Source organism: Platalea leucorodia (genome assembly GCF_965183815.1).
Source record: "Platalea leucorodia genome assembly, chromosome: 17".
Taxonomy (NCBI): Eukaryota; Metazoa; Chordata; class Aves; order Pelecaniformes; family Threskiornithidae; genus Platalea; species Platalea leucorodia.
In genome coordinates this window covers 7,997,683-8,012,104 of record NC_138839.1, presented here as the reverse complement: position 1 = coordinate 8,012,104, position 14,422 = coordinate 7,997,683, and the positions used below count along the sequence as shown (strand labels likewise).

The window sequence follows — 14,422 nt, the reverse complement described above, 5'->3', positions numbered from 1 at the left end:
TACGTGCACGCGCCGCACCGTGCATGCGTGTGCAGAAATACACGTGCATGCACAAAAAGCGCGCACCTGCGTGCACAAAGATTCACATGCATGCGTGCACAAAGATTCACATGCGTGCACAAATGCATGCACAAAAATTCACATGCGTGCACAAACACATGCGTGCACAAAAATTCGCATGCGTGCACAAAAATTCACATGCGTGTACAAAAATTCACATGCGTGCACAAAGATTCACATGCGTGCACAAACGCATGCATGCACAAAAATTCGCATGCGTGCACAAAGATTCACATGCGTGCACAAACGCATGCATTCACAAAAATTCGCACGCATGCACAAAGATTTCACGTGCGTGCACAAACGCATGCATGCACGTGCAAAGACGCATATGCAAGCGCAAAAAGCACACCCGTGCACAAACCCACACGTGCACGCGTTAAAAGAGACAGATAGGCGTGCACTGCACCCTGCCTGCAAAATATTCAAGGGAAAGAGCGGGGTGGGGATATTTGGGGGCGGAGGGTGCTGAGGGCAGCAGCACGGTGCCCCCGAACGCCTGTGGATTTGCTTTGACGCTGGGCAGGGGGGAAAAAGCGTCCCCTAACGAAACGGCAATGAAACAATTACAAAATTGGGGGCGGATAAAGCGAGCGGAGCGAGGGCCGTACACAACGACGTCGTTTATTTAAACATTTACTCCAAGAAATATAAAAAAACCGCGGCGAGGCCGACGCTCGCGGCGCTACCCCGGGACCCGCGCGGCCGCGGGACGAGGCCTTCCGAGAGCCGCCGGGTTTCCCACCACCTTCTCCTTCGCTCGCCGGCGGCCGAGGGGGGAGAAGTTTAATCAGGCTAAAAAAGACATTGCTGGCGGCCGGATGACCCAAAATGATGCTTTTTTTGGGGGGTAAAAGCAGGTTTTTGGTGATTTCTCCACTCTATTTTATTGGGGCCGCGGCAGCCGCTCGTGCCGCAACCCCCCCAAAAAATGAATATTGCTAAAAAAGTGGAATATTGGACTTTTCCGCCCAGCTGCTCTCCCTGCCCTGGATATTTGCGTTCTAACACACCCCCAAAAAATCCCCCCAAATAACCCCCAACCCCAAAGGAAAAAAAAAAAACCAACCCCCAAAAACCCAACCCCCCCTGTATTTTTTACCGTGGAGCTCCCCGAACGGGCGCGAACGCGGCGAACGCCGCCCCCGAGCACCCAGCGCAACCCGTCGGGCTTCCAAAACAACAACAAAATTCAAAAAGAAACCCTAAAAATTCAAAAATAATAATAATAATAATTAAAAATAAACAAACAAACAAACAAAAAAAAATCATCACGCTTGGGTTGCGGGGAGGCAGAGCCGGGCTCTGCTCGAAAAGGCACCTCGATTCTCCAGCACAGTGCACAGCGTCGCAGGAGGGGCTTTGGGCTGCTCCCAGGCGGGGACAGGGAAAAATGACGGAAAAAATGCCAAGAAATGAAGAATAACGCCAAAAAAACCCGAAAAAAAGCGTACGCGAGGCTTTAGGGCTCCCCCCTTCATACCTGAGATCTCCCTGGGGTGGGCGAGGGGAGCCCCAAAATGCTGCTGGGGGAGGCGGGATGCCATCCTTCTCCTGAATCCCTCCGGAAAAAAGGGGTGCCGGGGGGGGACCCCCTGAAATTATCGCACGCGAAGTGGGGGGTATTTGGGAAAAATGCCAAAAAATTGGAATATTGGGGAAAAAGAAGTGTTTTCGCAGCTCTTCAGGTCCCCTGTTTTACCCCGAGCCCGCGGCCGGGAATATTTGTGGCTGGGAAAAGGGGAAATAAGAAAAAGCGATGCAGAAAAATACAAATAAAATTAAAATAATTAAAAAAACCCAAAAATAACCCCCCAAAAAAGAAGCCTGGATGTGCCGAAAGGTCCTGCTACGGTCGGGAACTCAAAAAGCCCCGGGGGGAGCGGAAAGAAACACACCCCCCCCCCCCCCGGGCTTTGGAAATGGGAGAACAGGGAGTGAAACCCGCGGCTGGCTTGGAAAAGCGGGGTTTGGGGGGGCCCCGGCGGGGGGAGCCCCTCAGAGGGTGCGGGGGTTGTATTCCGGCAGCTTGCGGAGCTTCTCTTTTTCGGCGTCGGTCTCGTCGCGGGCGATCACCAGCGAGTGGGCGTAGCCCATGGCCACCTGCGATGAGGGCAGAGGGGGGAAACTGAGGCACGGGGGCCAGGCACCTTGTTCCCCGCTGGTTTCCCCCCCCCCCGCTTTTGTCCAGGGCCGTGTTTGAGCATCCCATGGGTGTGATGAGTTCTGTACGGCCTCAGCCACTGTATTTATTTCAAGGGGGGGGGGTCCACACGCCCTCCCTCCAGCATCCCATGGGTGTGATGAGTTGTGCACAGCCCCAGCCACCACCTTTCTTTAAGCGGAGGGGGGGGCCATGCACCCTCCCACCAGCATCCCATGGGTGTGATGAGTTACATACGGCCTCAGCTACTGTATTTATTTCAAGGGAGGGGTCCACACGCCCTCCCTCCCGCATCCCATGGGTGTGATGAGTTGTGTACGGCCCCAGCCACCATCTTTCTTTAAGTGGGGGGGGGGCACGCACCCTCCCACCAGCATCCCGTGGGTGTGATGAGTTGTGCACGGCCCCAGCCACTGTACTTATTTCAACAGGGGGGGTCCACACGCCCTCCCTCCAGCATCCCATGAGTGTGATGAGTTCTGTATGGCCTCAGCCACCGTATTTATTTAAGGGGGAGTCCACGTGCCCTCCCTGCAGCCTCCTCCGGCGGGGCCCCCCGCTCACCTGCTCTGTGTAGATCCCATCCAGGGTCTTCACCTCTTGAGCGGCCGTTGAGGATTTGGGCTTGTGGTCCCCGTAGCCCTGCCAAGTGCACCCCACGGAGGGGGTGAGAAGCAGCCCGTCCCTCCCGCTAGCGGCTGGAGGGGGTGGTTTTGGGGTGTCAAGGGGTTGGGGGTCCCCGGTAAATCCCTTCTTACCAGTTCCCCGAAGGTGGGCGAGGGACCCCAGCTGATGGTGCTCTCATCCGCCGCCACGATGATGCTGCTCTTCCTGCAGCGGGGTGCAAGGCAGGGTGACCCTGCGTCCCCCTGGCCGCCTCGCGGGCGGCTGCACCCCAAAAAACCAGGATATTGGGGTGGGTTTTTTTGGGGGGGGGGCTTGGACTTACCCACAGGCCAGGCTGCGGATTTTCCAGCCGCAGAGGTCCTGCACGGCTTTGGGGTACATGGTGGACTCCCGGGAGGTGTTGGTGGCACCCCAAAAAAACAACCCGCCTGCAAAGCCCGACATTGCCCGTCAAGCTCCGGCACCCCCCGACACCCCACATCACCGTGCGCTTCCTCGAAGGCCTCCAAATCCCGACCTGTCTCGCTGACGGCGAAGGAGCACGTGTAGCCGGCGTAGATCTGCGCCGCCCCGCGCCCCGGGAAGTCGAAGAGCTTGACCAGCCGAGGCACCATCTCGTCCTTCTGCTCGGCGTGGCCCAGCCGCCCGTAACCCCCGAACCCCCAGGAGAAAACGCGCTTCTGCGAGTCCAGGACGAGCTGGGGATGGAGAAACGTCCCCCCCAACCATCAGCAGCTGAGACCCGACCAGCTCCGCGCAGGGAAAGCCGCAGCAGCCACAAGAAACGGCATCGATTGCAGTGCGTATTGCAAATGCTAAATGCACCCTGCAAATCTCTGTCCTTAAACGCACCCTGCAAATCTTCAGCCTTAAATGCATGCTGCAAATCTTTGTCCTTAAATGCACTCTGCAAATCTTTAGCCTTAAATGCGCCCTGCAAGTATTTATCCTTAAACACGCTCTGCAGATACTGATCCTGATAAGCACACTGCAAACCTCTATCCTAAAATGTATGCTGCAAATCTCGATCCTTAAATGCACGCTGCAAGTATCTATCCCTATATGCACACTGCAAATCTCTCTACTTACATGCATGCTGCAAACCTTTACCTTTAAATGCATGCTGCAAATCTTGACCTTTAAATGCATGCTGCAAATCTTGACCTTTAAATGCACGCTGCAAATATATATCCTTGTACGCATGCTGCAAATTTCAATCCTTAAATGCATGCTGCGGATCTCTATCCTCACATGTACCCTCCAAGTTTTTATCCTTAAAGACACGCTCCAAGTTTTTATCCTCAAAGGCACACTGCAAATCTTCATCCTTACATGCACACTGCAAAACTCTATCCTTACATGCACGCTGCAAGTATTTATCCTAAAATGCATGCTACGATTCTCTAGGCTTACATGCACCCTGCAAACATTTGTCCTTACATGCACTCTGCAAACATCTACCCTTCAATGCATGCTGCAAATCTTATCCTTAATGCTCCTGCAAACATTTACCCTTCAATGCATGCTGCAAATCTTATCCTTAATGCTCCTGCAAACATTTACCCTTCAATGCATGCTGCAAAATTAACGCAGGCTGCAGGTATCTGCGGCTAAAGGCAATCGCTCCCCCGTACCGTGTGGTTGGCCCCGCAGGCCACGTCCCGCACCACCACGTTGGGGACGGGCAGGATCTGCCCATCTTTGGTCTTCTCGATGAAGATGGCCACGCGGCGCGGCACCAGCTCGCAGTCGTACTCTATCCGCTGCGCCCGGGCGATGAATTTCCCATCCGAATTATGCCCTGCGGATGGACACCGGGATGAAAACGGGCTGTCCCCCACCCCGCACCCCGTTATTTCCAAGCCAGCTGCAGAAATCCCCTCTCCTCCTGCAACCCCCTTTTTAGTTGCAGCTCCCACCCTGCTATTTTTGCTGGAGGTGAAGGGGGGGGGTGCTTTGGGTGCCCAGATGGGGAAACTGAGGCAGGGAATTTTTTCTTCCCCCCTCCCCTCAAGCCCATGAGAGCTCCAAATTTTAGCAAAGCACCCCAAACCAGCGGCGTACCCAGCTGCCCGTACTCGGGGCACCCAAAGGAGTAGAGGTTTCCTTTGCAATCCATGATCATGCTGAACTCGGCCCCGCAGGCCAGTTTGGTGATGGGCTGCCCGTTGTACATGATCTGCAGGAGAAGCGGAAAAAGGGGTTAAAAAAAAAGGGAGAAAAAAGGTAAAAAACTGAATTTCCCAGGGGGAAACCCCCAAATCCTCAAATCTGGGGTTTTATTTGCAATTCTTGCATTTTATTTTCCCACTGCAGCTGCAAAGGAATCCCTCCCCGAGAAGGATGCGCTTGCATCCTAAAGGGGTTTGGGCTCTGCTAGGGATTTTTTTTCGGTGAGAAACCCCCAAATCTGCTGGTTTTTCCCCCAAAACCCAGGAGGGGAGGCACAGAAAGGAGCGGCGATACCTGCGTAGGGCTGGGCACGGCGTCGGTCTGGTTCCCCAGCCCCAGCTGCCCCATTTTATTCTCCCCGAAGGCGAACACCGAGCCGCTCTCTACAACACGCACGCAACAAAAAAAAAAAGGGTGAGACGGGGCAAAACGGGCCGATTTTCGACAATTTGCCCCAAATGTGAGGTTTTTTCCCCCCGCCCCGGTACCTGTAAGCGCCAGCGTGTGGTTGCGGCCGCAGGCTGCCAGCACGATGGCTTCGCCCCCCAGCACCTCGATGAGCTTCGGGGCTTCCACCCGCTTCGTGTCCCCGTGGCCCAGCTGCCCTTTTTCATTGCGCCCTAGCCCCCAAAATCAGCATTTTTTGCAGCAAAACGGGGAGGACGGAGCCTCCCGGCAGCGCGGCGGGGGTTTTTTGGGGTGCTGCCCCCCCCGCCCCGTCGCTCACCCCAGCTCCAGAGCTTGCCCTCGGCGGTGATGAGCAGGCTGTGGGCGGCGCAGGGTCCCGACACCACGCTCCGCACCTGAATACCTGAGAGACACCCGTACCTGTGCGGCCCCCACAGGTTCTGGCCCAGATTCCGGTATGCAACTGTAGGGCAAAAAAATAAAAAAAGGGGAAAAAAATAAAAAAAGGGAAAAAAAAATTAATTCATTAAAAAATTCCTTCAATATAAATGCATTAAACCCAAGCAGGAATAAAATTAATTTAATATAAATGCATAAAAAGTAAGCAGCGCGTTTATTGTGCTTTGCGGGCGATCCAGCGCACCCCAAGGTCTGGCCCAGATTACGATATGCAACTGTAACCCCTCCCCTAAGTAGTTAATTAAAAGAATTAATTAAATATAAATGCATTAAAAATAAGCAGACGATATAATGAAATATAAATGCCTAAAAATAGGCAGCGCATTTATTTTGCTCCGCGGGCGATGCAGCGCACCCCAAGGTCTGGCCCAGATTACGATATGCAACTGTAACTTCCCCCCCCCTTAATGAATTAAAATAATTAATGAACTATAAATGCATTAAAAATAAGCAGGAATAAAATTAATTTAGTATAAAGGCATAAAAAGCAAGCAGCGCATTTATTGTGCTTTGCTCCGCGGGCGATGCAGCGCACCCCAAGGTCTGGCCCAGATTACGATATGCAACTGTAACCCCTCCCCAAATTAATTAATGAAAAAATTAATGAAATATATATGCATTAAAAGTAAGCAGGAATAAAATTAATTTAATATAAAGGCACAAAAAGTAAGCAGCGCATTTATTGTGCTTTGCGGGACGTGGGGGACATCGGGGACATGGGGGACATCGGGGACGTGGGGGACATCTGGCCCAGATTACAAGATGCAACTGTAAAAAAAAGCCACCCTCCAAAAATATTAATTAAAAAATAATGAAATGTGTATGTATAAAAAATAAGCAGAAATAAGGAGTTAAATATAAAGGCATAAAAACTAAGCAATGCCTTTATTTTGCGTTGCAGGAGATCCGGCGCGCCCCGTACCCCAAGTTCCGGCCCAGATCACAATACGCAACCGTGCCCCCCCAGTATTAATTAATTAAATATAAATGCGTAAAAATCAGTAGGAAAATGAATTAAAATCTAAAAATAATACATCATCTAAAATATAAATCCATAAAAACTAAGCAGCGCGTTTATCTTGCGTCGCAGGAGGCCGGGCGCACCCCCCCCCTCCCAGATTACGACATGCAACTGGTTTAAAAAAAAGCCTCAAAAATATTAATTAAAAAAAAAAAAAAAGAACTATAACTCCGTAAAAACAAGGAGAAGAGCAGGGCTGAGCGTGCGCGCCGAGAGCGGAGCGGGCGCTTCGCTGGGCGGGAGCCCCGCGCCCCTCACCTTGCTGCTTAGGCACTTCTTTGCGGCCGATCAGGTCCCAGTTGGTGGCCCCGAAGATGAGGAGCTGCCCCCGGCACTTGGAGCCCTCCAGTTTCTGCAAGGAGCGGGGGCACCGTCAGCGGGCTGGGGACATCGGGGACGCGGGGGACATCGGGGATGTGGGGGACGTGGGGGACGTGGGGGATGTGGGGGACATCGGGGACGTGGGGGATGTGGGGGACATGGGGGATGTGGGGGACATAGGGGACATCGGGGACGCGGGGGACATCGGGGATGTGGGGGACGTGGGGGGACATGGGGGATGTGGGGGACGTAGGGGACATGGGGGACGTGGGGGACATGGGGGATGTGGGGGACATAGGGGACATGGGGACATGGGGGACATGGGGGATGTGGGGGACGTGGGGGACATCGGGGATGTGGGGGATGTAGGGGACATGGGGGACGTGGGGGACATCGGGGATGTGGGGGACGTGGGGGGACATCGAGGACGTGGGGGACATCGGGGATGTGGGGGACGTGGGGGACATCAAGGACCTGGGGGACATAGGGGATGTGGGGGGATGTGGGGGACATTGGGGACGTGGGGGACATAGGGGATGTGGGGGACGTGGGGGACATCAGGGACATGGGGGACATCGGGGACGTGGGGGATGTGGGGGACATGGGGGATGTGGGGGACATCTGGCACATCAGGGACATGGGGGATGTGGGGGGACGTGGGGGACATCGGGGACGTGGGGGACATTGGGGATGTGGGGGACATCTGGCACATCGGGAACGTGGGGGACATCGGGGATGTGGGGGACATCTGGCACATCGGGGACGTGGGGGACATCGGGGATGTGGGGGACATCTGGCACATCGGGGACGTGGGGGACATCGGGGACGTGGGGGACATTGGGGATGTGGGGGACATGGGGGACATCGGGGATGTGGAGGATGTCGGGGACATGGGGGACATTGGGGATGTGGGGGACATCGGGGATGTGAGCGACGTTGGGGACGTGGGGGACATCGGGCACATCAGGGACATGGGGGACGTGGGGGACATTGGGGACGTCAGGGACGTGGGGGACATCTGGCACATCGGGGACATGGGGGACATTGGGGATGTGGGGGACATCGCGGACATCAGGGACACGAGGGACATGGGGGACCCGGGGGAACATGGGGGACATCAGGGACGCAGGGGATGTGGGGGACATGAGGGACGTTGGGGACATGGGGGACATCAGGGACGTGGGGGACATCAGGGACGTGGGGGACATCGGGGACATGGGGACCGTGGGGATACGGGGGCACATCGGGGATGCAGGGGACGCGGGGGGGGACACTGGCTCCCGCGCACCCCGGAGGGGACCCCGCAGCAAGCGCCCCCCTGCTCTTCCCCTCCCCCCGGCCGAGCGCGGCAGGGCCCCCGAACTGAGCGGGGGGAGCGGGGGGACGGAGGGGCTGGGGGGAGATGCGGGGGGCTGCGGGGGGGCTGCAGGGGGAGCGGGGGGGCTGTGGGGGGGCTGCGGGGGGCTGCAGGGGGAGCGGGGGGAGGGGGGCATGAGCGGGGGGCTGTGGGGGGGGCTGCGGGGGGCTGCAGGGGGAGCGGGGGGGAGTGGGGGGCTGCAGGGGGAGCGGGGGGCTGCGGGGAGATGCGGGGGGCTGCGGGGGGCTGCAGGGGGAGCGGGGGGAGCGGGGGGCTGGGGGGGCTGCGGGGGGCTGCAGGGGGAGCGGGGGGCTGCGGGGGGAGCGGGGGGCCTGTGGGGGGCTGCAGGGGGAGCGGGGGGCTGCGGGGGGCTGCAGGGGGAGGAGCGGGGGGCTGCAGGGGGCTGCGGGGGGCTGGGGGGGGCTGCAGGGGGAGCGGGGGGCTGTGGGGGGCTGCGGGGGAGCGGGGGGCTGCGGAGGGGCTGCGGGGGGCTGCAGGGGGAGCGGGGGGCTGCAGGGGGCTGCGGGGGCTGGGGGGGGCCTGCAGGGGGAGCGGGGGGCTGTGGGGGGGCTGCGGGGGGCTGCAGGGGGAGCGGGGGGGAGGTGGGGGGCTGTGGGGGGAGCGGGGGGGAGCAGGGGGCTGCGGGGGGCTGCGGGGGGAGTGGGGGGCTGCAGGGGGAGCAGGGGGCTGTGGGGAGATGCGGGGGGCTGGGGGGGGCTGCAGGGGAGCGGGGGCCTGTGGGGGGCTGCAGGGGGAGCGGGGGGCTGCGGGGGGCTGCAGGGGGCTGCGGGGGGCTGTGGGGGGCTGCGGGGGGGGGAGCGGGGGGCTGCGGAGGGCTGCGGGGGGCTGCAAGGGGAGCGGGGGGCTGGGGGGGCTGCGGGGGGCTGCAGGGGGAGCGGGGGGCTGCAGGGGGCTGCGGGGGGCTGGGGGGGGCTGCAGGGGGAGCGGGGGGGCTGTGGGGGGGCTGCGCGGGGGGGAGTGGGGGGCTGTGGGGGGAGCGGGGGGAGCAGGGGGCTGCGGGGGGCTGCGGGGGGAGTGGGGGGCTGCAGGGGGAGCGGGGGGCTGCGGGGGGCTGCGGGGGGCTGCAGGGGGAGCGGGGGGCTGGGGGGGCTGCGGGGGGCTGCAGGGGGAGCGGGGGGCTGCGGGGAGATGCGGGGGGCTGCGGGGGGCTGCAGGGGGAGCGGGGGGCTGCGGGGGGCTGCAGGGGGAGCGGGGGGCTGGGGGGGCTGCGGGGGGCTGCAGGGGGAGCGGGGGGCTGCGGGGGGAGCGGGGGCCTGTGGGGGGCTGCAGGGGGAGCGGGGGGCTGCGGGGGGCTGCAGGGGGAGCGGGGGGCTGCGGGGGGCTGCAGGGGGCTGCGGGGGGCTGTGGGGGGCTGCGGGGGAGCGGGGGGCTGCGGAGGGCTGCGGGGGGCTGCAGGGGGAGCGGGGGGCTGCAGGGGGCTGCGGGGGGCTGGGGGGGGCTGCAGGGGGAGCGGGGGGCTGCGGGGGGCTGCGGGGGGCTGCAGGGGGAGCGGGGGGAGCGGGGGGCTGCAGGGGGCTGCGGGGGGCTGCAGGGGGAGCGGGGGGCTGCGGGGGGCTGGGGGGGCTGCAGGGGGAGCGGGGGGAGCGGGGGGCTGCGGGGGGCTGCGGGGGGCTGCAGGGGGAGCGGGGGGCTGCGGGGGGCTGTGGGGGGCTGCAGGGGGAGCGGGGGGAGCGGGGGGCTGGGGGGGGCTGCAGGGGGAGCGGGGGGCTGCGGGGGGAGCGGGGGCCTGTGGGGGGCTGCAGGGGGATGTGGGGGGCTGCGGGGGGGTGGCTTCTCACCCCAAAAGAGGGGGAAACCGGGAGCGATGCAAAGGGGGGGCGGGGCGGGGCGGGGGGTCCCGCTGGAGCACCCCAATCTCGGATCTGGGCGTTTCTCACCGCTGCCCGGGGTTAAAGATCCCCCCAAAAGCCAACCCCCCCCCCAAACGGGTCAATCCCAGCAACCCCACCCAGAAGGGGGTCAGGGCAAAAAGGGGGGGCGTGCGGCTGGAAAAGGGGGGCCCCAGTTTGGGGTTTATATTATGGGGACGGAGCCGGGGAGCAATTTAGGGGTGCAAATGGGGCGGGAGTTTTTGGGGGGCAGTTAAGGGGCTCGGGAAGGGGGGGCAATGTGGGAGCCACGTTATGGGGTGCAAAAAGGGGGGTGCGACTTTGGGGGGGCCGCTTGGGGGCCGGGCATGCGGTGAAGGGGGCGTTAAGGGGGGCGTTAGGGGAGCGCAATGGAGCGCCGCGGTATTGGGGTGCACTGGGGTGCAGGGAAGGGGTGCAATGATGGGGTACTGGGGGCGTTAAGGGGGTGCGTTAAGGGGGTGCGATGGGGTGGTGTGGGGGTGCAAGGAGGGATGCCGTTGGGGGTACGCTGGGGGCTGCGATGCGGGGGTGCAACGGGGTGCGTTAGTGGGGGCAACGGGGGGTGCATTAGGGGAGTGCAGTAAGGGGGTGCAACGGGGGGGGCAACGGGGGGGTGCAAAGGGGGGGTGCAAAAGGGGGTGCAGTGGGGGGTACAATGGGGGGTGCAGTGGGGGGGGGTGTTAGTGAGTGCAATATGGGGGTGCATTAGGGGGTACAATGTGGGGATGCATTAGGGGTACAGGGGGGTACAAAGTGGGGGTGCGGAGGGGGGTGGGGGGTACAAAGTGGGGGTGTGGGGGGTACAAAGGGGGATGCGAGGGGGTGCGGAGGGTACAAAGGGGGGTGCGGCGGGGTGGGGGGGGTACAAAGGGGGGTACAAAGTGGGGTGCGGGGGGTACAAAGGGGGGTGCGGGGGGGCGCGGGGGGTACAAAGGGGGGTACAAAGGGGGGTGCAGGGGGGTAGGGGGGGTACAAAGTGGGGGTGTGGGGGGGTACAAAGGGGGGTGCGGGGGCCGCCCTCCCGCCGCCCCGCTCACGATGCGCTCCTTGCTGTGCTCGGGCTCGCAGATGACGAGGCTCTGTCCCCGGGCCGCCGCTCCCGCCGCCCCGCCGCCGCCCGCCCCGGGCCGGCCCGGCCGCCTCCCGCCGGGGCTGCCGTCCCGCGGCCGCCGCTCCCGCGGCGCCTCCTCCTCGCTGCTTCCCCCGCTGCTGCCGCCGCCGCCGCCGCGCTCCGGTCGCGGCCTCCGCCTCCCGCCCGCCGGCGCCGCGGCCGGGCCGGGCCTCCTCCGCCGCCGCCCCGCCGCCGCCGCCGCCGCCGCCGCCCCGTTGCCCGGGCCCGCGTCCCAGGGCGGCCCCGCCGCCTTCCTCCGGGGCATGGCGTCTGGGGACGGGGACGGGAGCGCCGCCGTCACCCGCCCGCCCCGGGGCGGGGGGACACGAGGGGCTGGGGGGGGTGCGGGGCAGGGGGCGACCCCCCGGCTGCTCTTGGAGAGAGTGGAAGGGGGCGGGGGGCAAAAGTGGGGTCCGGCGGGGGTGCAAAGGGGGGTGCAAAGGGGGGGGTGCAAAAGGGCTGCAAAGGGGGGATTTGCAAAGGGGGGGTTGTAAAAGTGGGGTGCAAAGGGGGGGTGCAAACGGGGGGTGCAAAGGGGGGGTGCAAAGGGGGGGTTGCAAAGGGGGTTACAAAGGGGGGGGGCAAAGGGGGGTTGCAAAAGGGCTGCAAAGGGGGGATTTGCAAAGGGGGGGGTTGTAAAAGTGGGGTGCAAAGGGGAGGTTTGCAAAAGTGGGGTGCAAAGGGGGGGTGCAAAGCGAGGGTTTGCAAAGGGGGGGTTACAAAGGGGGGGGTGCAAAGGGGGGGTGCAAAGGGGGGTTGCAAAAGGGCTGCAAAGGGGGGATTTGCAAAGGGGGGGTTTGCAAAAGTGGGGTGCAAAAGTGGGGTGTAAGGAGGGGTGCAAAGGGGGGGTTGCAAAAGTGGGGTGCAAAGGGGGGTGCAAAGGGAGGGTTTGCAAAGGGGGGGTTACAAAGAGGGGGGGTACAAAGGGGGGGGTGCAAAGGGGGGTTGCAAAAGGGCTGCAAAGGGGGGATTTGCAAAGGGGGGGTTTGCAAAAGTGGGGTGCAAAAGTGGGCTGCAAAGGGAGGGTTTGCAAAGAGGGGGTTGCAAAGGGGCTGCAAAGGGAGGATTTGCAAAGGGGGGGTTTGCAAAAGTGGGGTGCAAAGGGGGGGTGCAAAGGGAGGGTTTGCAAAGGGGGGGTTATAAAGGGGGGGGTGCAAAGGGGGGTTGCAAAAGGGGTGCAAAGGGGGGGGTTTGCAAAAGTGGGGTGCAAAAGTGGGGTGCAAAGGGAGGGCTTGCAAAGGGGGGTTTACAAAAGGGGGTTACAAAGAGGGGGGTGCAAAGGGGGGTGGCAAAAGGGCTGCAAAGGGGGGATTTGCAAAGGGGGGGTTGTAAAAGTGGGGTGCAAAGGAGGGGTTTGCAAAAGTGGGGTGCAAAAGTGGGGTGTAAGGGGGTGCAAAGGGGGGGTTGCAAAAGTGGGGTGCGGGGGGGTGCAAAAGGGGGGTGCAAAGGGAGGGTTACAAAAGGGGGTTACAAAGAGGGGGGTGCAAAGGGGGGTGGCAAAAGGGCTGCAAAGGGGGGATTTGCAAAGGGGGGGTTGTAAAAGTGGGGTGCAAAGGGGGGTGCAAAGGGAGGGTTTGCAAAGGGGGGGTTCAAAAGGGGGTTACAAAGGGGGTTGCAAAGGGGCTGCAAAGGGGCGATTTGCAAAGGGGGGGTTGCAATAGTGGGGTGCAAAGGGAGGTTACAAAAGTGGGTTACAAAGAGGGGGTTGCAAAGGGGGGTTGCAAAAGGGGTGCAAAGGGGGGATTTGCAAAGGGGGGGGTTGCAACAGTGGGTTACAAAGAGGGGGTTGCAAAGGGGGATTTGCAAGGGGGGGGTTGCAAAAGTGGGTTGCAAGGGGGAGTTGTAAAGGGGGGGTGCAAAGGGGCGGTGCAAAAGTGGGGTGCAAAGGGGATGCAAAAGGACGATTTGCAAAGGGGGGATGCGCAAAAGTGGGGGTGCAAAGGAACGATTTGCAAAGAGCAGGGTTGCAAAGGGGGGGTGCAAAGAGGAGGTTTGCGGAGAGGGGTTGCGGGGGCGTTGGAAAGGGGCGATTTGCAGATGGGGGTGCAAAGGGGGGTTTGTGGGGGTGCACGGGGGGAGTGCAAAGAGACTTTGCAAAGGGGGGCTGCAAACGGGGGGTGTAAAGGCGGATGTAAAGGGGGGGGGGGGGGGGGGGGGGGGGGGGGGGGGGGGGGGGGGGGGGGGGGGCTCAAGGGGGGGGGTGCAAAGGGACGATTCGCAAAGGGGGGGGGGGGGATTCACAACCCGGGGGGGGAGTTGCACGGCAAGAAACCGGCCCGGAGACAAAAGCCCCCCCCCAGGGAAGTGCACGGGGGGTTGGGGACCCCCCCGCACCCCCCCTGCGCTGGGGGGGCCCCGCCTGCGCCCCTGCCACCGCCGGCCTTTTTAGTTGCTTAATTTCTGGGGGGGTTCTTTCTTGTTGGGGGGGGGATGATATTTGGGGGAGGGGTGTGCAATAAAACCCCCAGCCCCCGCGTGGCTGCCCCCCCATCCCTCTCCCTCCATCTGCCCCCCCTTTTTTTTTAATTTCCCCTCTATTCTCGCCGCTGAACAATGGCATCTCTGTCTGCCCCCGGGAACCCACGTGGATCCGCCTGCCTGCTCCTTTTCTTTTTTTTTTTTAAGGCTTTTTAAGCCCCCCCCTCCCCCTTTCCCCTCCTCCCCCCCCCCCATTCCCTGCCTCCCCCCCCCCCGGTTGCAAACCTGATTTTAGGGCGAAGGGTGCAGCATAAAGAAAGCAACAACTCGGGGCCTTTGCAATATTTTTGGTGGTGTTTCCTGTTGCAGAAAAAAGGAGGTAATTTTTTTTTTCTCTCTTTTTTTTTTTTTTTCCCTTTCCTCCCTTAGCGCC

At 61.4% G+C, this 14,422-nt stretch overlaps 1 protein-coding gene across 1 annotated transcript; it reads right to left on the bottom strand.

The window, feature by feature from the left end:
• Window positions 1-1,178: 1,178 nt before the first annotated feature.
• RCC2 (regulator of chromosome condensation 2) lies at window positions 1,179-14,396 on the bottom strand. The gene is made up of 13 exons (XM_082328725.1): window positions 14,275-14,396; window positions 11,498-11,841; window positions 7,170-7,263; window positions 5,751-5,894; window positions 5,512-5,643; window positions 5,318-5,406; window positions 4,916-5,030; window positions 4,486-4,652; window positions 3,369-3,549; window positions 3,174-3,279; window positions 2,983-3,055; window positions 2,789-2,866; window positions 1,179-2,163 (listed from the first exon to the last, which is right to left on the bottom strand). Exons 2-13 carry the CDS (start codon window positions 11,834-11,836, stop codon window positions 2,059-2,061), a joined length of 1,623 nt encoding a protein of 540 aa, XP_082184851.1. The 5' UTR covers window positions 11,837-11,841; window positions 14,275-14,396; the 3' UTR covers window positions 1,179-2,058.
• Window positions 14,397-14,422: the final 26 nt, after the last annotated feature.